Source organism: Taurulus bubalis (genome assembly GCF_910589615.1).
Source record: "Taurulus bubalis genome assembly, chromosome: 10".
Taxonomy (NCBI): Eukaryota; Metazoa; Chordata; class Actinopteri; order Perciformes; family Cottidae; genus Taurulus; species Taurulus bubalis.
The window spans coordinates 21,572,288-21,594,579 of NC_136598.1; the positions used below are offsets into that span (position 1 = coordinate 21,572,288).

At 40.7% G+C, this 22,292-nt stretch overlaps 1 protein-coding gene across 1 annotated transcript; it reads left to right on the plus strand.

Moving 5' to 3' along the window:
- Positions 1-390: 390 nt before the first annotated feature.
- On the plus strand, positions 391-21,153 carry LOC306742735 (beta-galactosidase-1-like protein 2; the record flags this gene model as incomplete). Its single annotated transcript, XM_079225146.1, has 19 exons — positions 391-494; positions 1,050-1,235; positions 1,412-1,480; positions 1,901-1,996; positions 2,803-2,911; positions 3,294-3,386; positions 3,574-3,655; positions 6,286-6,350; positions 6,633-6,717; positions 10,225-10,368; positions 11,146-11,226; positions 13,084-13,190; positions 14,885-15,031; positions 15,408-15,479; positions 15,850-15,928; positions 16,987-17,074; positions 18,533-18,647; positions 19,482-19,598; positions 20,793-21,153. 19 exons carry the CDS (start codon positions 391-393, stop codon positions 20,877-20,879), a joined length of 1,926 nt encoding a protein of 641 aa, XP_079081272.1. The 3' UTR covers positions 20,880-21,153.
- Positions 21,154-22,292: the final 1,139 nt, after the last annotated feature.

A 22,292-nucleotide genomic window follows, 5' to 3' on the forward strand; every position in this document is an offset into this window, starting at 1 on the left:
ACAGTAGCCCCGGGTGTTTGCGTCCTACTTCTGACTGCTAGTCTGAACGCCATGCAGCTTCCCTCGATATCAAATACTTACAATAGGCTGCTCTAACTAAGTTTACTTTTTCATAGAGCATGTTTAGTTTGTTGAATTATTAATGCTGGGAGTAACGTTACGAACAACCTGGCGTTATGTGAATATTATGGGGTAGCTCCACTTTACTGTCGTCTATCATTTTTTTTACATTCTTTGCGAAACTGCTAGCCTGACGTCATGCGATATAATCGTATAACAGGAGTCTGGTCGGTCGGCAAAATGCATGCACTTTAATGAATTCGCGTAAACACCAGAAGCGAACAAGGTGCAACTTCAACTCAAGTACTGTAACAACTGTTGTTGTTGCGGATGGAAAGCGTATCGATGGTTGGGCTTCGTCTGTCCCTAAAGCAACGATATCTTCTGCTGCTGTGTGTTGCTGTCGGAGCGATAATCGCGTATCAGTTCACGAGGTAAGTCCGAGAGGGAAGTCATGTCAAGTAACCAGAAACACTATGCTGAATGCAAACCGCGCCCACTAAAACCGCAAAGATACATGTTGGTGGTGAAGCTGTTTTCACTTCTTTATTTACTGCTTGTATTCATTCACAAGTGCCAAGTTGACCGTGAACTCTGGCTCACCTGCAGCCTAGTGGACATTGAACGCGACACCACGTGACGAGTCACCTGTCACTGTGCTGTTAGTCCTGTTCACCCCGTGAGTGTCAGAGCAGCTCTTTATATTGCTGATGTATGTATATGAATATGTACAATTACTTGAAGGCAATCAGCCATAACTGAACCTTGATAACCGAGAACACATTCTTATTCCCCATGTTGTGCCTCTTTTTAGTTTCATGAACAGGTGAAACTGGGTTTAGAGGTTTTGCTCAAGGGCATATTTGTTCTCAAGCTAGCTTCCCAAAATACTGTAGAAATATGTCTCCCTTGTCTTCAAGGCATTCGATCCAGTTGCACTCGTTCAGCGAGTCATTTTTCAGTTGTGAACTGTACTTCTTCCCCCTCAGGAATCGCCTTGAAGGGAGAAGAATGAGCCGTGTGGAGGGTCTGAGGGCCAACTCCTCTCAGTTCACCCTGGAGGGAGAACCCTTCCGCATCCTGGGGGGCTCCATCCATTACTTCCGTGTCCCCAGAGCCTACTGGGAGGACCGGCTGCTGAAGATGAAGGCCTGTGGCCTCAACACTCTCACCACGTAGGAATACACTTTACCTTATAACACCAGAAGGAACTGTGTCGAAAAGATGTTGAAGTGGAGAACAAAGATACAATAAAATCTGTTCTTTTGTCTTAAAATCCACTGAAATTCAGCACCATTAACATACTAATAGCACACGCAACGTCTTTTTATTTTTTATATTCTCTCTTCAGGTATGTGCCGTGGAACCTGCATGAGCCTGAGCGAGGGGCGTTCCACTTTGAGGACCAGCTGGATTTAGAGTAAGGAACGATGAAGTGAAGAGCTCTGAGGCTTCCTGCAGATGGCACTGTTGCATCGCAGAAGGGCTTACCTAGCTATGCACAGCCTGCTGCTGAGAGGGTGCACGTTTACCCTCAAGAAAGGTTTTTGATTAATTAGCCCTGCACTCAATCAGTATCTTGGCTTCTTGATTTATTGATGAGGGGGCGTTGATCCATCAGCTTGCCGTTAAATCCAGCGCTGGAAGCCGATGTCACCTCAAAACAGAAACATTGGATCTGAAAATGGAATATTTTACAATGAATGACATACCATTTGCGTTAATTGAGACTTTCTTTCAGTCCCCATTTCACATGCGCCGTAGTAAATATTTTAAAATTGACTGTGTTGATTGTAAATGGACCTCATTGATGGCACCTTTTTTTGCATCCTTCTCCTAGAGCCTACCTGCGCCTTGCAGGCAGCTTGGGCCTCTGGGTCATCCTGCGTCCAGGGCCGTACATCTGTGCCGAGTGGGATTTAGGGGGACTGCCCAGGTAAACATCACAGTCAAGTGTTGCCTTCGCAGATATGTTGTCAGCCATGGTAACATTGTCAAGCTTTATTTTAGAATCGCCAGTGGGGTACTAAATTAATCCCTTTAATTGGCTTGGACATGAATTGTTCCGTCAGGTAATCTTTTTTGGTTTTGTTAGTGGTATCTTCGCTGCAGGCTGAATCAATTAAACTGGTGTAAATAATGTAGTTTTGTGAATTATATCGAGTATGTTGTTTCTGTCATCTGTTTGCCAGTCTGACCACATGTGTTGCTACTGTGCAACAAGAAAATGTTCCTTGAATGGTCCACCTTCCAGTGTTGTGCATACGATACAGAGACATTATGCATTATGCAAGTAACCTCTAATGTTACTCAGCTGAAAGTCCCTGGTGATTTACCAGACTTTCAGTTTAGGTATTAGAGAGAACAGTAATTACATATGACAGGCATAGCTCCCTGAAAGGATGAATTCATTTAGTTCTGTAATCAAAATAGATTTGAGCAGATATTGTGTTGAATGTGAGGTGGAAAATACTGGAAGGAGGTATTTTTTGAGTCGTTTTGCCTTCAGGGAACGTGAGGTAATATTTATTTGATAATCATCAAAACAGAGTGTTTCTAGGGGCACGGGGGGAAGCATGACTTCCTTCTGCACTGCACTTTATGATAGTCATGCTCAGGTTGGTGCGATTATCTTCGCGAGCTAAAAAAAAAAAAGAGCGTTTACAGCACAGCACTTTGAGGAACTCCTGTGATACGTTGCTCTTTGGACGTTTGAAAGGTTTCTTTGTGATTTCTTTTCAGTTGGCTACTGCGGGATCAAAACATGAAACTAAGAACAACCTACCCAAGATTCACTGATGCAGTCAACGCCTTCTTTAATCACCTCATTAAGAAAGTTGTTCCACATCAGGTGCTTTTCCATTTTAGCACAAAGAAATATTTGTTGATGTACACTCAAGTATACCATTTTTAAAGATTTGATGGTTACCTGCATACACATCCTTGTATTCACAGTCATATTTCCCCCCTGCATGCAATAATACAGTTACCACCTTTTTAAAAAAGGGCATTAAAAAGCTGCTGTTGTCTGTTATGTAATCCACAGATAGCAATACACACTTAAAATAAATGAATGCCATATTTTATTTTCATCAGCTCCACGCGTCATTGAACTAGCCTTTGATTTCCATTTCACAGTGTTGTTAAAATTCAGCTTTAATGAGCGTAGGAACGGTCAAGAACTGATGCCAGACCCCTATTGCGTATCCTCTTTTCACATAACCCATTCGCAGTACTCCGAGGGTGGCCCAATTATCGCAGTTCAAGTGGAGAATGAGTATGGCTCCTATGCTAAAGATGGAGAATACATGCCTTTCATCAAGGAGGTAAGAAACCAAATTGTACATTATTTGAACAATGATTGCTAGCTCCTAGATGAGAGTGCACTCATTGACTTTGTTCTCCCAGCTGTCCTTTTCACTCAATTCGAAATGACAAAAATCATTACTTATATTTCAGAAAGAGCCTCCACTGTTTTGTTTAGTTGCCTCCATAATACTCCATCTTTTCTAGGCGCTATTGTCCAGGGGCATCACAGAGCTGCTGCTGACTTCAGACAACAAGGAAGGACTAAAGCGTGGAGGAGTGAAAGGAGGTATTGTCAGGCGCTGACAGACAAACAAGACTACACACACACACACACACACACACACACACACACACACACACACACACAGTATTCACACAATAACCAGGGGTCTGAGCCAAAGGGTGGCCGGGTGTCAGGCAGCTGCAGTTCTGATCTACACACAAAGGATTCTGTCTTGTACTGAAAAGTCGTTCTTTTTGCAAAAACACTGGCATAAACATTGTGATGCTGCAATATAAGTATTTATGCACATGCAATAGCGATCATTGTTAATAGCCTTCACTGTGAATGAAGAGTTTTTTTGTTTTTAATTATCACTGCAAACATGCATTGTCACCATCATCATTATCATCTTCATCATCATCATAATTGGAGGAGAACACTCTAGAGCAGGGGTCTCAAACTCCAATTGCGGCCCGCGAGCCGATATTTTGTGGCCCCCTACTTGACATCAAAGTTTAGTGTTAGTGCGGCCCATTCTTCTGAGGTCCGCACGCGTAGCCCCGTAAGATAACGTTTACTGGACGTTTCTATTAATAGCTCCGTGAAAAAACAGAGTAGAAAAAAGATTCAGATGCGCCAAAGTCTGGAGGTTCCGCTCTGTGTGATCATACGTGCCTCTTATAGGAGCTTCACAGCCAGAGGTGTCTGTGTCGAGCTCCACCTTTCACCTGATTTGTTGATTCAGGTGTCAGTCGAGATTTTGTGTGAAACTACCCAATGAACACTCAGGAAATCCCTGAGGACCTACCCACCCACATACGCTGCAAAAATACGCTGTTTTTTATTCAGACAGACAACACACTTCCACCTGAGAAAAAAAAACCTTGCACTAAAAAATCAACACTGTCCACAGAGAGACGCAACTCTGCTCCGCTCAGCTGTTCAGTTGTACTCTGCGCTATTCCACACACGACCATGCGCTGGTCAAGAGTACACACATACAGAACACATAGTACACACATACATACAGAGTACATATGTTGTTCTTGAAAAAACTAAACTGAAACATGCACATTGTGTAAACATTGTAAATAGTTTGTTTTTCTATAGAACATATTTTGACTCAAATATGTATATATAGTAAATATTTTGTTTGAAAACAAAAACTGTTATAATATTAATGTTTCATGTGCACACACCCCATGAAGCTTGATATGTAGTATGACGTCATTTCTCAGTCCCGAGTCTGTTGCAAATGGAACTTATTGACTTGCAACAGTGATCTAAAAGCTAAATTCAGAGGCACGAGGAAAACCAGACATGACTGGACCATTTCTGAGAGAATTGCCTCCATCCTTCCCCGAGCTGACAAAAGTGATCAGTCGGGTAATGTACCTTTTTTGGAAGCATATATCTGTGTGAGAAACCTTTCTCCACTATGAACTTTAATAAATGCAAGTACAGATTCAGGCTTAGTGATGCCTATCGTGAAGCTGTACTCAGGGTTTCCACTGTGACCTGGATCAGGGTTTCTATACTATGACCTGGATCAGGGTTTCCACTGTGACCTGGATCAGGGTTTCTATACTATGACCTGGATCAGGGTTTCCACTGTGACCTGGATCAGGGTTTCTATACTATGACCTGGATCAGGGTTTCCACTGTGACCTGGATCAGGGTTTCTATACTATGACCTGGATCAGGGTTTCCACTGTGACCTGGATCAGGGTTTCTATACTATGACCTGGATCAAGGTTTCTATACTATGACCTGGATCAGGGTTTCCACTGTGACCTGGATCAGGGTTTCTATACTATGACCTGGATCAAGGTTTCTATACTATGACCTGGATCAGGGTTTCCACTGTGACCTGGATCAGGGTTTCTATACCATGACCTGGATCAAGGTTTCTATACTATGACCTGGATCAGGGTTTCTATACTATGACCTGGATCAGGGTTTCTAGTGACCTGGATCAGGGTTTCTAGTGACCTGGATCAGTGTCAATGTGGCTCAGCTGTGTGAGCAGAAGCGCTGCCAGGTGTCTGGCAAGAAATAGAATAAAGTACAAATGTATTCAGGTTTTGCATTTGTTGGTTCGGTGCAGTTTCAATAAGTTATTAAAAATGTGTATATATATGTATTTGCACTGTTAAAAACTATTATAAAAATGTATAGAAACTGCTGGTTGCCTTTTTTATGACGAAAATATGTTATGAATGTAAAAAAAAATATTGCGCTTTCTGTGTGACCCTCCGATGAGATCACAATACCACCGGTGGCCCCAAGCCAAATTGAGTTTGAGACCCCTGCTCTAGAGAGTGTTGTGATATTAAACCATCCTCTAGATATTTTGTATAAAGTGTGCATATTTCTCCACTGTGAGTTAGACTTCATTGGTGAACAGTTGAAGTTTGATGCGTCGTTGACTGATTTCTAATGCAGAAGCTTGCATTAATTTTAGGATTTGAAGATAATCTTTGTTTTATATGCACTTTGAGGTGCCATGATGAACTGCTAATACTTCTTTAAAGACAAGAAACAAAGCCTGTGAGGGTTTAAGTACAACTGAAATCAATAATCTTTCCATGGAGCTCTCTCTGAAGGATGTTTGGTATTAGTTTGAATTGATGGTCTTCATCTTTTATATTTATTTTTTTAACAATATTGCTCTTCCCATTTTGTGTCTAAAGCACTAGAAACCATCAATTTCCAGAAACTGAACCTGAATGACGTCAAGTATCTGGATGAAATACAAGTGAGTCTTATTTGTGCGTTGGGTTTTCATTGTTCATTATCATTTAATCCATGTTTTCTGGGCTCCTTGCTCGTTTTCTGATCCAATCAAAGAGCAAACAAACGCACCATTAGCAACCCAAGCTCTTTCTTGTCTTCTTACTAACCTTACAAGGAATAGTTAGAGACCTGAATACATTTAATCTTTAAGACAATTTATTAAAGGTTTGTACAAGTGCAAATAGGTAGTCATTCAGACGAATCTTTTGCTTGATTGACTTTTTCTTTTCTTTTCTCCCACTAGCCTCACAAGCCTAAGATGGTGATGGAGTACTGGTCTGGCTGGTTCGATCTTTGGGGGGACCTTCATCATGTGTACACAGCTGAGGGTAAGACAGACTCAGTGGATCGACAGGTTTTCTTTCGGGAGAACTAGACGACTAAAACAAGTGTTTATGTGAGAGTAAGACAGGATTCCTGCTGAGAGATTCTTTGTTGAGGATGAAACAGTTTCTTTCTGTACAGTAGGTCGATAATTTGAGACGGCGGTGAGACGGGTTTTGTGTAGCAATCCAATATAGAACCTCTGAGGAGAAAACAGACTGGCTTGAGGGTAAGACAGAGTGTCACTGCCTTAGGGTAAGAAAGGCTTAAGACAACCCTTTTTTTTCTCCCACTGAGAATGAAACGGTCTCTGTGCCAGGGGAAAATAGGACCGGGTGTGGACAAGCTCACTGCTTTGGAGGCTGTGTAAGATAAATTCTCCAGACTGAGTCTAAGAAAGTCCCTCTAAAGCGCTGGTTCCTTCACAAAAGGCACAGAGCCCACTCAGTGCAGCTGGGATATACAGCGTAGCATATGGCCATTTCCTCCTTGTTTTGTGGCTTTGTCAGAGATTTATAGACTTTTCATGCATGGTATGTTGTGAGCCAAGTATCACAAACCAGAGTCTGTGTCCCACCCTCTCCACTCTGTCTCTGGGCCGTATATTTGATGTTCAGAGGCCAGATTTTTTCAAACGCTTCTTTGTACAGGATTGTTCAAAGATGTGCTCCGCCGACTCCCAGTGACTGTACTGAACCCAGGTGGAGGTGTTGCACTTTGTAGGAGTCACATTCATCTCCTGTCCTTGCACTTCCTCTGCTTCCACATGTGCTGGAGCTACACAGAATGATGGCGACATATTGTTCCATTCTTTCCTATTAATTGGATGCTGCAATGTCCTATAAGTAGGGCTGGATGATCATTCAACATGATACTGTATCTTCTCTCAATGAATCATACATTGAGATATAATGATAAACACTTTTATGACGTCTAAATTCACAGTAAAAAAACACAAAGTAACTCAAATTTCTAAAAATCTGATATATCAATTGAAGATTGTGGTTTTGTTTTTACATCACACTTTACATTCCCACTCAGTTCAATGCGATCACAAGCTTCTCCAACCTTTAATATGTATATATTTTCTCTATCATTTTTTTATAATAAATATTGAATCTATAATTTCATATCAACTCTTCATTTATTGAATTTCCAGAAACCATGCTGTGTCACCAAGCCCAAAGTCACAGGTTGTAAATATGCTGCAATATTTAACTGCCTGCTCCTGGCGTCACACATCCACTATGCTGCTGTTAATATTAGTAGTTATTAGTAGTTGTAACAACAATGTTTTCCTTTTTTATTTCGTGCACATCTACTGCATGTCTGTCTGATCCATCTCCAGTGACTCTCCATGAGGTTTCTTCCTCTTTTTTTGTTTTCTGTTTTTCGTATCCGATGCGAGCCTCTAATGGATGTTGCATGTTGTTCAGATTATAAAGCTCTCTGAGTCACATTTGGGATTTGTGTGACATTGGGCTGACAAATATACATAAGACATGACAAAATATGTGCGTTCTTGGATACATTTATGTTTACGCCTACCGTTTCTCACCAAACGGATTGTGTTCATCATTGTGGCCCAACAAAGGTGTTGAACACACGCTCGTCCTCGTAAAGCATTCGCGCAGCATATTTTTGGAAGAATTTGTTTACGTTCATGACTGCGCGCTATCAGTCTTCCTCTTGTTGTTGGAGCGTTGCTACATTTCTTGGCTCCTAATTGCACCAACTGTCGATTAGCGGATTAGTGTGAAACCATTGGCAGGACTGTGTGTCATCTCACTCGTGAAGTCGTAGAAGGATTCATATCCTTTAATTAACTGAAAGAGATGAACAGCAATGGAGACATTTTTCTGAAGTGTTTTCTGCAAAAGTATCGAAAGCAAAAGTACTGAAGGTCCATTTCATAGTGGTGTATACTGTGAAAGGAAAATATCAAACTTCATTTCAGATTTTACTGAAAATAATAATGCAGAATATACAAATCAATCTGCATTGAAAACAGGCTGGAATATTTGTATCACGTTTTGAGATAATAAGGGGCTAGGACTGAATATGGACTAAATCATAAAAAGACTTGATGAGAAAGAGATTTAGCAGAAAACCAATGCATCTTTTAAATATATTTAGTGTAGTAAAAAGTATAATATGTATGTCTGATATGTAGTGGAGTAGAAGTATCCAGTATTATAGTACTATACAATGGTAGTGTACAATTAGAAAGTTAATGTACTAACTTTTTACATGCATAATGCATCATTGTGGATGTGCTAACAACAGGTGGACCAACTCTGAAAAAATGTTCTCCATAGTGCTAGTAGTCAAAAACTCGGGCTGAATTATTACTTATTTATATTGTCAATTAATATTGTGTGATTCATTAATTATGCTCTAAATTGCCCAAACAATAATAAGAAAGTCGCAATATCCCAGAACTCCAGATGATTTTGTTTCAACTAACAGTCCATAATCCAAACATATTTCATTTGGAATAATATAAAACAGAAAAAGGACCAAACCCTTGTACTTTTTTACAGACCAAACACATAAGACATGAGCTATTTAGGTTTGACTACCATGCACTGGCGGTCTGTATGGTCCCTTAAAGTAGGACAATATTGACGTTAAAGAGTCTGCAGCTAAGTCGTATAGTATACTCTGTAGCCAGGAGAGTGATCTTAGATGTAATATAAAGGCGTGACACACACATTTCACATTTGTAAAGACTAACGCTCTCATCCTCTTGAGTGCTCTCAGAAACCTATCCTTTAAAATACACAGTGCAGAGCCTCGAGCTTCCATTTTACTCTGTCATTCTCAGCAGCCATCCACATCTTAACAAATCATGTTCTAAAAAATTAAAGGCTTCCTTATGGTTTTTTTTTTCTCCTTAGTGAGAAGGCAATACGGTGGGGGGGGGGACCCTTGCCATGCAGAAAGTGTCACATCTGTGAAATGAACGCTGGGGCATTCGGAGGGGATTCATGTCCTTGACAGTTCACTACTCTACAGCCTGCAACACACCCAGCAGTTGGTCACAGCGAGTGCCTCCACCACGAAATGCTTTGTCACTCAACCTGCCCCATTGTTATTCACCGAGGCTCATGCCCTTGATTCAAATCATTAACGTCCGTCCAATCTGACTGCTGAAGTCCAATTTGAATGCTTAATTACCTGCCCTGCTATGTTCGCTGCAAAATACAGGTAGCTAATTTGTGCAGGGAGGTGGGCAATTTGATATGGCCATGAGCATTGCCCCGCAATGAATTATAGTAACCTGTAATTGGATGTGAGGCTGAGGTCTGTTCGTGTTTCAATCTAAGTGGAATTGAGGGCAATAGGATTATTGAAACAGTGCCTTGTTAAATGAAATGGATTTATTTCCTCCTTTTTTTTTCGGCATGGATCTTAATTTTTAGCTTTTGTTATTCTCAGATTTTACTCAGAGGAATTAAGCTAAATTGTAGACTTTAAGTGGGATTTTGTTTATTTCACTCTCTTGCCAGACATGGTAGCTGTGGTCACGGAGATCCTTAAACTAGACATGTCCATCAACCTCTACATGTTCCACGGAGGGACAAATTTCGGCTTAATGAGCGGAGCGTTTGCCGTTGGGATGCCGGCACCTAAACCTATGGTGACAAGCTATGGTACGTATGATGAATGTGTTTGTGATCGGCATTTCGTAACTTTTGAATGGGGAAAAAAAGAAAATACATAGACAGGGTTGATTGGTCAGGGTTGAACTAGGTTCATGGTTCTACACAAAACTGCATTTTAATAGCCAGACCCAATTTTATCCGATTCAGGCCACTGATTCTGCATCAATGTAGGCTGAAACAAATCTACTGTATAAAGACTGCACATGATCATCAAACCCTAATTTTCTATTTGAAATAAAGTCAGTATGTACTTTTGAGCAGATTGGATTGAGCACATTTTTAATAAAAAAAAACATGATTGGCATTTTTGAAATGTCTGTAGATGGCGCTATCCCTACGGCGGAGCCTCTGACCTTCGGCTGGTTTGAAATTTGAATATGCAGTGCACATTAATGAATTCATCACCTAATAAAATGCACGTGAAATGTAAATTAAGGTTGGTACAATGGGTTTTATATCCTCCTCTAGGGTACTTAACATTGTAACGACCTCGTTCTTGAGAAAAGAGGAGAATTCTGAAGAGGACCACCTCTGACCTTCAACAGCCGTCGTCCCCGTGTTTACTCCTCTGAACGCCTTTTACCTTTTTTTTCTCCTCAAAAAAGGCTCCATTTTCTGTCAAGATAACCTAAAATGTGTCTCGGCCCGCTGCTGTCTCGAGATGTTTGATAGGGGAGCACACTGAAAGCATCTGCCACGGTAAGAGGCATCCCTGCCTCTCTCCGGCGCCGGAGCCTGCTGTTCTGATAGCGCATTATCTTTCAGATTACGATGCTCCATTATCCGAGGCTGGGGATTACACCACCAAGTACCATCTTCTGAGGAATGTATTCAGCCGCTACCACGGTGAGTGCTGTGTGTTGTTGCTGAGTCGGGCTCCATGTCTTCTGTTTCTTTTTCTCTCCCTCTGCTTTCATCTCCCCACTTTAAGTTAATTCTCCTTGTAGAACCTGCTCTCTGTTGGCTAAACTAGGATAACTTTGCATGTGATTACAAGCACGGATTAGATATGGGTGTTTGTGTGCACTTGTGCATGTGTGTGAGATTTCTGCCCAAGTCAAACACCCTCAATTACTGCCCATTGGGGAAATGACACACAAGGTCTTGTATCATGTGTATTGCTGATGCCGTTTCCTCTATTTGTAAGAACAAGGGTTTGAACGTCTCAAGTGTTTTGTGACCAAGACCGAAAGTGTAGCGTTTGGCCATCTGGGATCGAATCCTGCGAAAGAAAGTAATAATTTGCCCAGACTTGTTGTGATTGAAGATAGTTTGAAAGACTGCCTATGCATGATTCATCCTGATGTTTTGTTGTTTGCTGAACAATGAGCAGTGGCCTGGATATGAGAGTGAGTCTGAGGAGGCTTTTTGTTCTGCTCAGCAACTACAAACACATGACCCAATTCTTTAATTAGATCATTTTGATATGTTATTATTGTTTGGTTGTCAAATCATGTACATATGTGTCAGTTACTCTTTGCCCTGTGGTTTGTTTTTGCATAACCTGGCATGGATTCAGGCTGATCTGTCAAATGTCTAACACTGATCTTTGACAACAATGTGGCTCCTCAGATAGACCTGTGACACATATGCTTTGGGGCTTTCTTATTACACAATGCTGTCAAAAAATTGCAGTAATACAGTATATAACCTTGCACAAGCTGCACATTCAGCTCCACTCCACCGTCTGTCTGAACACTATTGATGACACCACTTTTATGATTTGAGGTATTCATTCTTGTAATCATCTTCTGTGAGGAAGGTCAAACGTCAGCATGTTTCTCCTCCACAGCCGCTACTGTATTTGAAAAATATCCAGATCTGGGACGTAGCTTCATAGAAATGTCTTTTCAAAGCTAAGTCTCCGCCTCTTAGATTTCAAAAATGATACACGACACTAACAAAAGCCCTGACGTGTGAGCGCTGTTGAGAGCCATTTAGGAGAAAGGTGCCTGCCGTTTCCTTAAGTGATCCAGCTGTTACCACTTGGTGATAAGGAAATGCTGTCAAGCCTTTTCCGGAGGGACCGCTGGTGTCCCTGCATGCCTGAACACTTTTAAAAGCGGTGAGTGGGCATGGGGAAACCAGTGTTCATTGTTGTAAAGAGACTGTTTTGCAGCACAAACCGGATGCTGCTGTGAAGGGTAAATGGCTCACCCAAGGAGCCCTAGAAGCAGTTTCCAAGGTCACCTTTATGATTGCTTTATTGGCTTTAGAGTATGAAGACTCCTGCAAGAGACGGCAGAATGGAACGGTCTGCAGTGCTTTACAAGCCTAGAAGAAGGTCCAATAGTGGTTGTGTGTTTTAGTGAATTGTTCTGCTGGTTAAACTTGGCCAAGAGCGAATAAATCATCCTCCCCTTTTCTTTGTACCAGCTGTGCCCAAAAGGTTGCTTGGACGCAACATGGTTTATGACTCAATCCTGGCTCCATCTTTCTTTTCCTCAGGTGGGATATGACATGTAGAGATGAGTGGATGCAAAGGGTTTACCTCGGTAAATTTGTTTTTAAGATCAGGATTATCCATCTTTTACTCCCTTCTCTGGCTGAATGTGTGTATCATGTCGTAATAATGTATTGTGGACTAGTTTGCATCCTCTGGGAAAACAAAGGATAAAAGAAATGCTAATAAATGAATGAATGAATGAATGTACAGACAAACTATACCCCACCCTCATTTTCCATGCTTTTTTGTTTTCCCAGCCCAGCCTCTCCCTGAACTGCCCTCTCATCAGGAGAGGAGAGCGTACAAGCCTGTTGTCATCCAGCAACACCTGTCTCTGTGGGACAGTCTGCACTTCACTGACAAGGTAAGCTACACATGCACAGAGTGCCAAAATTGGAGGCACAGAAATAATAAGCAACAGCCATGTAGCATTGCTCAAAACAGAGTCAGAAGGTTGCTGTCAGTCAGACTGCAGTAATGCATGAAATATTTAGTGTATAAGTAATACACAAAAGCCAATCCAATAAACTCAAAGAGAATTTGCTGTCAATTATGTGGCTGTGCAGCTTGCTGTGGTCTGTTTACGTCTTAAAAGATTTATTTTAGCCTTGCATAGCACATGAGAAGCGGGATTCCCTCAGACTGTCCTCGGCCCATGACAGGTGCATTCACACCGACAGCTACAGCAGCCGAGCTTCACATCACACCTGTTATCGCACCCATATTTATTATTTTGTATTATTTGACAGTGGCTTTGCTAGCCATATTTTAAGTATGGCTTAAATCAACATTAGCAAACATAAACAACCCCACGTTTGGGTTACAATAACATAGATAATCATTGCATCAAACATGTTGGAACGTATCTCTGTTGAGTTGAGCGGATTTTTAAATAGTATGCTCTCATAAAAACATGTGAAGTAACTTTTATATTCTTTGCACATCTTTTATTTGGTCTATCCAAACAAAGCAAATCATACAATATACAGCAGTATAATGTTCCTCTTACACATAAAAGAAACCACCTACAGAATCATTTTTACTTCTTGATTTAAAGAAATAGAACAATCTGATTGAAAATGACACGGTAAGGTGCAGACGTGGCCGCTGTTGAGAGAAGTGAGCGTGCAGCTGTATCTCCAGGATCTATTGAGGAAGGACGAGGAGTAAATGAGTAGCACTCCTCCCTTAATGGACAACTGCTGAATCGGCGCCCCTGAGCAAGACACTCTCTCCTAACTGCACTAGTGGCCTTCTCGGGGACCGGCAGTAACCAACGGTGTGCAGCTTTATGACTGTAAAGCAGCTTGTTGTGGAAATAAAACAAGAATGCAGCACAACATTCCCACTTTGTTAAAAGATTGTTTCAAAAACCTGTTTGGAGGGTATCGCCGTGTCCGCTCGCTTTCATGACCACCGGTCTAGTTTAGCCATTTACTCCATGCTCTTCAGGGGCATTTAAATTCAAACCAGATGTGGCACGTCTGGCAGCCGCTTACAACATTCATCATTCACTCCCCGTCGCAATAATTTGCTTCTCCTCGGAGACGACAATTACTTTGCCCCTGACCAGCCGCACACACCCTTGTTCAAAGAGAGCGTTTTCTCTTCAGAGGCTTCGGAGTGACTGAGTGGGATGTCGGAGTTTGATATTGTATCTGTGTGTCTGCAAGTACGTGGTTAATCGTGTCATAGCAGAAAGTGTTTATTGTCTCGTGAAGAGTGCATAATGCACCTCCCGAGGGTATGCAAAAGAATGCCGCTGAATAAAAGAATTGCTCCGAACAGGCAGACAGGAAAGCTTCATTAGGTTTGATAAATTCTCATTTTGGGTGAAGCCAGCTTGCAAGTGGGAAATTGTGCAGCGGGAATCATAAGATCCCATCTGCATTGAGAGTGGCTTTGAGATTGTGAGTTCCCTTTTAAAATGAAGAAGAAAAGAAACATGAATTTCTGCAGCACATTGAGACCTCCCGGGGGTTTAGAGGTATCAAACCTTGTGTGTGTGTCTTAAACTCTTAATTTGCTTCCTTTTTTTTATCTTTTTTTTTTTTTCAGCCTTTCAAGTCCGAGAGGCCGGTGAACATGGAGAATCTCCCCGTCAACAACAACAATGGTCAGTCTTACGGGTACACGCTGTATGAGACCTCCATCACCAGCGCGGGGACCCTCAACTCAAAGAACAACGTCAGAGACCGAGCACTGGTAAACACAGGAAGACGGGCATCGACCACACATTGACACTTTTCTCTGTGAGAACGTTTGCATATAACAACTTGTTATCTGATATTACACCCCTGATAAGTGTACTTGTGGAGTACAATTAACAAGCTCAGGCTGCGACCAGTTGCTCTGGTGTTAAATGATGTCACACGGTCGTTGGAGCCTCGAGTTCTCAAGGTTTCTCTTGAGGCGTGGCATCCATAAACTGGGGACCCTGCAGGGTTTGGTGCCTCTGCCGAGCCTTTTCTTGTTGTATGATCACATTAGCAACACAAATAGTAAGAACAGTGGCTGATTTGGTGTATTTTAATTTCTTTTAAATAGTTTCTTACCGTTTCATGTTTCCTTTTCTTCGTAGGTTTTTGTGGCCCAACATTTTGTTGGCGTTCTGGATTACAAAACGCAAGAACTTTCACTCCCTGATGGGAAGGTACAGTGTGTGTGTGTGTGTGGTTCCTGTAAGTGCTAGTCAACTGTAAGCTACTTTCAAAAGCATAACTTTGTTAATATTTAACAGCCTGTGAAAGCTTCAGGGGATGCTGATAGATGTTTTTTGGCAGCAGGGACCCAGTATTAAGCCAACAGCAAACCTTCAAATGACTGTTTATCGCAACAAATCTGAATTGTCGACTTCAACCTCACAGAAAAGTGCAGACTCAGGGCGGCCTTGATCAATTACTAAAGCCAGATCAGCTGAAAGGAATTCCCGCCCCCTTTTGTTTTTGTGTGATGCTTTCCATCGAGGAATGCTGCTGTACTTCAGTAATGCGTCTCATGTTTTATGCATTTTTCCTCTGAAGGGAAAAAGAACTCTTAGTTTGCTGGTGGAGAACTGCGGAAGAGTGAATTATGGGAACACCCTGGATGAGCAGCGCAAAGGTACAAGTGTTCTTTAAACTGATGGCTTTGCAGATGTTCCAGTCAGCAACAGTCCTGCTGATTGATCTTTTTCATTAGATCCCTTGAAGGAAACTAATTAACAGCATGTTTACCCTTATGCAACACCAGGGATAGTATTGGCTTTTTATTTTTTTAATAATTCTGGCTGTGTTGATGCATATGGCCATTATTTTGTATTTGGAAGTTCAACCTCAGCTCCTATAATAAACTATAAGACTACAATCAGACCCGTAAGGACAACATGTCCTCATTGAAACCCACCTGATTGTTTGATCCTAAGGCCATTACAGCATGACATCATGCGTTCTATTATATCAGGCTTTCAATCTAGAAACTTGCCTTCAAAATTGTATTTTTTACTATTTAGTACTATTGTTTACTATTTTTTACTACAGTTTTCTCATGTTTTTTTATTTGCCATTTGTGCCTAGACCAACAGTCCAGACACATTGGAATGTTTTGTGCTCTCTCAACAGTTTGAGAAATTAAAAACACACTTTAATAATAATAATAATAAAGAGAAAAAGTATAAAATATGAAAACACTATACATACGGTGGTCTATGTACAAAAGGTGGTAGTATGTACAAGAAAGGTATTAGATACAGTTTAATAATAATAATACAAAAAATAACAGTAATAAATAGGCTAGTCCTGAGTGCTGTTCCTGGATTGTGAAAAGAGGGAAAAGGGGAGCGTTATATGGGAATATTGCACATTTAGAATATTGCACCTTCATCAGAAGGTATATGACGCATGATTTCACAGACAAAATATTTCACATATTGCACATGATAAGTGAAGTGAGGTAATGTTTGGTTATTGTTACACCTATTTCAACAGTTTTGTTTTGCCATCAGTCTGACTGTGGCAGGGAAGAAGCCGTAGAAAACATGTGTTCTGTGAGTGACTATGCTGTCCGCTCAGTTTTTGATGCAACCATTTTCGTCCTATATGGATATCAGATTTTTTTAAAGATGCACAAAGGTCAAGGGTTATACAAAAATGAAATGAACGCAGCTTTGCCTCACCTTTTAGGTCTAGTTGGAGATATCGAGTTAAACAAGCGGCCCCTCCGTGACTTCATAATTCGTAGTCTGGACTTGAAGCCAGGCTTTGTAAAGAGGTTTGTGTCTTTCAGTTATTACCCAGTTTCCCCCTCCATGTTTGTGTTTCTCTGTCATTACGCCTAACTGCTCCTGATTCAATCCAATTGATTGCCTCTCTGCTTAACACAATTACAGTAGGAACATGAGGACAAAATGCAGAAATCATAACCCAGCCATCCAATTCGGTGTGTCATGTTGAACATCTAAAATAATAAGCAGCGCAGCAGGTAGATCATTTAAGATATGTACTCTTAACAATGTTGTCGAGGAAAACAGTTATCTTTTTGTCACTAAAATTGAAGTGGGCAGATATAAAAGCATGAGGTGTTCATCATACACAGCATTAGCATAATACAAACTGTGCCCCAAGCGTACACAATAATAAAAACACCTTGTGAAAGCGAGAGATAAAAATACAATTTATTGTAAGTTCAATTTTAGCAAGCAGCATGCGTCTGACAGCTAAAATGTAAGATGTCACACAGCCAAGAAACTACTTCAGCATGATGACAAACAAAGAAGAGCAGTAATTGAACGCTGAAGTAACACACCAACATGGATAAACCTTTAACACGGTAAATATTCAACGGGACAATTTATTGCCCAAAGAACTGACAAGGCCATTGAATCAACACCAAGACACAGACTACACACATGTACACAACCTTGTAAACAAATGCTGTGCAACGACAACAACAAAAAGTGAAAGGGTGTGAGCGATTTTTCTGGATGCCAAAGGTTGTCTCAGATGCAACATTTCTTGCCAACTATTTCACAAAATGCCATCCCATAATAGACCCATCCCATAATAAACAATAGCCAAGGCATTATACGAGCATTCTGGCAGAACACAGTGCACCCTAAGGTGCAAATGCATTTCCCTCATGATGCTTTCATATTACACGATGATGATGATGATGCATTCCCGTATATTGATAATCACTTGGAACATTAATGTCATTATCACCAGATTGAAGTCAATTGAATCCACGACCCTTTCGTAATCAGAAAATCTTTGTTGATGTTTAGAATGTATCGGCGTTATCTCGTGTTATTTACCCTCTGTGTGCAGCTCATATTTGTTGCACAGATAATAAACATCAGGGTCAGCCGGATTGTCCGACCTCTTAGCATATTTAGAGGTTTATATTTGTACTTCGTCTATCTACATAGATGTTCAAGTCGTTGTGTTGTCTCTCTTCATGTGAAGAGAGACCCTGAAGGCCTGAAGCGCTGTATGAGTGAACACTAAAAAGGTAAAAACTGAAGGAGAATTGTTCTTCTATCATGGCAACCGTTTGCGTTTACTTGGAGGCAAAATGCAACCCATAACCAAAACAAAGATGGTTGGTTGACATTTGCTGTCGGCATATAAATATACGAATGAGACGAGACGCTGTGGCCTGCTGGCCGACGACCTGAAAGCCCAGACTGCCGCAGACAGTTTCTAAGATTTGTGTATACTTCTTTTACAGTCTTGAGAGTTCAGGCCACTGGATGTCTATGCGTCAGCTGCCCACCTTCCCAGCTTTTTTCCAGGCCAAACTGTACGTGAACAGTTCTCCCAAAGACACCTTCATCAAACTCCCGGTGAGTGGGAAGCGGCCATTGGGGTGCAGTCCAGTACAACAGCACCACGATACCTCTTCTAGCAATCCCAAAATCTGAACCAAAAATGGAGAATAACTAAATGGATCTAGATGGTCTTTTGGTAACGGGCTGTATTTCTGTATTTAATTACAGTGTTTAGGTACTGTCAAGTTTTTGAAAATCAAACATAAATGTCATAAACCAGAATCCAGCTATCTATAATTTCATATATTTCTAAGCGTTGTATTGTAAAGTTTACCGCACATTGTTTTGGTAAATTATTGTTATTAGTGAACAATTTGAACAGCGCCTGTCTGATATCTTTCATACACTTCTGGTCCAGTGAGCCGTCTTCAACAGATGGACTTGGGAATCTCTCCTTTGTTGTGATCTGATAAAAAAATGTCGACGCCAGAAATTCAGATTCAGTGTGAATTTATTCATATCTTTTATTTGATCTTTCATTATGTACAGAGCTTTATTGAGCTCACTTATAATTCATTAGATATATTTGCACAGCAATATTACTTCATCAGTGAGAACAGAGGACATCTTAAAAGGCTCCTTATGGAAAAAGAGGTCCTGATGATGATCCAATTTGTATGCAATGCTCCATAATGCAGTTATTGATTGAATAAGTGCTTCTGTGACCTCCACTGCTGTACTGTACATCTCTCTGGATTTTTTGGCTTGTAACTCTCACACAGTGTTACATTGCTGAAGCTCAAAGTGAAGCAAAGAGCTGCGATTAACAACAACTCAGGATGTAGTAAGCAAAATACACTAACATGTGGTGTTCTTTAGCTTTTAGCATTTCACTGGTTGTGTTCACAGGGCTGGAGCAAAGGTGTAGTGTTTATCAACGGCAGGAATCTGGGTCGCTATTGGTCCATCGGCCCTCAGCAAACCCTGTATGTCCCGGGCCCCTGGCTTCACAGGGGGGACAACCAGGTGCAGTACTGTCTTTTATATACCAGATAGTTTGTTTGTTATGAAACAAGATATCTAAAAAAACAACTACTAAACCCTTTATGTCATACATCGTGGATTAAGACATTGACATGGACAGTTGTTGTGTATATTGTTGCCATATAATCACATTTAAAGTACTGAAGTACTTAAGTTTACACATACAACTCCTGAACTAAGAGTTGTATCAAGTTTGTAACTCTTCTACCAGTTTCATCCAATCTTACATTATTATACCAATATATACATAAATGAATAATACGTATATAAATACATATAACAGGTTTGGATCACCATGAAATGCCAAATTTTTCCAGATGCTCTTGAAGTAGCAATTCAATTTTGCCACGCACTATTTTATTAACGTTTACTCTTAACACTGAAATTAATTAATTTCACAATAAATGACTTTCTTTGTTTAAAAGATTTCAGAAAATAAAGCCAGGAAATGCATTTGTGTATGATAACAAATGATTAACCACTTGGGAAAAAAGTTGCTTGTTAAATTTTCTGATGATCAACGATCAATTAAAAGCATTGCACATGTTTTTTTTTAATGTTTTAACAATCAGCAAATAAAATAATAATTCTAATATCAATTTGCCTACAGGTGTCACTAGTAACATTATAAAAATGGCCCTACTTCAGTGGTCACGAGTCTGATTCACTTGACATTTTGCACAATTTGTCCATAGTCCTTTAAATCAGTTATTTAACACAAAATAATACAAATGGATGGATGATTGTGTGCAGATGTACACATTTCGCTATGCAGCTCCTTCAGTCTCATGCTCCTCGCCTCTCGTAATAAGACAAAGTTAAACCACATGACAGGTCAACAGCTACTGACATTCATCACCTTGTAGTTTTCTTCTTCTTTTTTGCCTTTGTGCTTTATTTTGATGGTGAGAGAAAGACAGGAAAGGCAGGGGGAGAGAGCAGAAGCCATGCTGCAGAGGGCCCTGGGCCGGACTCGAACCCAGTACTCAAGGTCTCAGCCTTAATAGTGTGCGCAAGTGAGCTAATGGGGGCTTTTTGCCTTGTAGTTTGCTTCTCCGTCTTGGCTTTCGCAACTTTCCTATTCTGTTCCTATATTTACCGTGGAGCTCAACCACCCACTCTCGCTGTCCTCCCATAACCTCAGCTAAACTCGTATTTTTGTGTGCTTTATTTCAGGTTGTAGTGTTTGAGGAGCAGGAAACTGATGGTAAGATTCAGTTCCCCAGCAGCCCTGACTACGGCATGGCCGCTGATGTCCAGTGAGGACAGGGTTGATGGGAGAGGAGCTGGGAAAAGGCCACTGGGCGACTGTCGACCAGCAGCACTCAGACGCGCCACGCGTCAGTGAACATCCGTCCTATCGGAAGACACCAACACGGCAGTGATCCAGACCAGTCTTTAATTCAGTGACTATTTATTATGACCTCCTATTGAGTCCTTTTTGTTCCATTTAGCAACAATATCATGAACTCACATTCCTATACTTCATCATTGTAGACCACGGGGGCTGTCTTTTATTATAATAAAGTGTTGTAAAATCTCCTCCTCCTTCCGACTTATTTGATAAATTAGGCTTTGTCAAAAATAAGTTAATAAAGGTGGTTTGACCTTTGTGTCAGTGAGGCAGCTTGTGAACTTCTGTATTTGTCCTGCATACCAAGAGCCTGTAAGATATACAACCGGTTACTTTTCAAATATACTCTCTTATGATATGCTGCGAACTCCTGCAGAGAAGTCGAGATCAAAAGCTATCTTTGAAGAGCATCTTTAAAAAAACTCTTGTGTATGTGGTGCTTCCCAGCCTACCATCACACCTACCATCACACCGCTATCAGTGCAAGCACAACTCCTCAAAAGGGCAATAGCTTTTCAGATTCCCATACCCGAGGTGGAACAACCACGGCCATGTTTTTTCCTAATTTTGATGATGGTCGGAACAAAAGAATACTGTAATTTATTTGTATCCATTGCTTGAATTTAGTGCCCTGATATCTGCGCTACACTTCAACGCTACAGTATATGGATCTCAAAATGTGTATTTATTATATAACTTGAGCCTATATGCTTTTTAAATACAAATTGTCTTAGGAGAACATTTGAGACCTTTTTTGTATATATATATATATATTTTTTTTTTGTGTATATATATATATATATAGAAAAGTACAGCACATAATGCTCCTATTTCTGTCATTGCCTCACATTACCAACTGCATACATATTTGTTGAGCAGTATTATCTCATTTTAGGAGGCAGAAACATGCTAGGAAATGGCATATCAGTGATTTACAGATTTGTGGATATATATTTATTTCAGTGGCTAATTAACACCCGTTTGGTCTGTAACCCATCTGATTGTAGCATTGTGAATACTGGACTAATTGTGGCACACATTACACAAAAACATGACATGTTGGTACACATATATAATTAGTGAAGGTACCCACGCTGTGAGCAAATTCTGTTTTTCATTTTCCACATTCACCAGATATCAAATCTAACATTACACAACAGCATGACATAACAATAACACCAGTGCCAAATTTAAACTCAGACCCATACATGACATCTCCCATACCAAACACAGGTCTTCCACCCGATAGAACAAGAAGCACATAGTGCATGTTGGAGAGGTCTGAGTGTACCAACGCCATAGACTAAAGAACAAACACACAA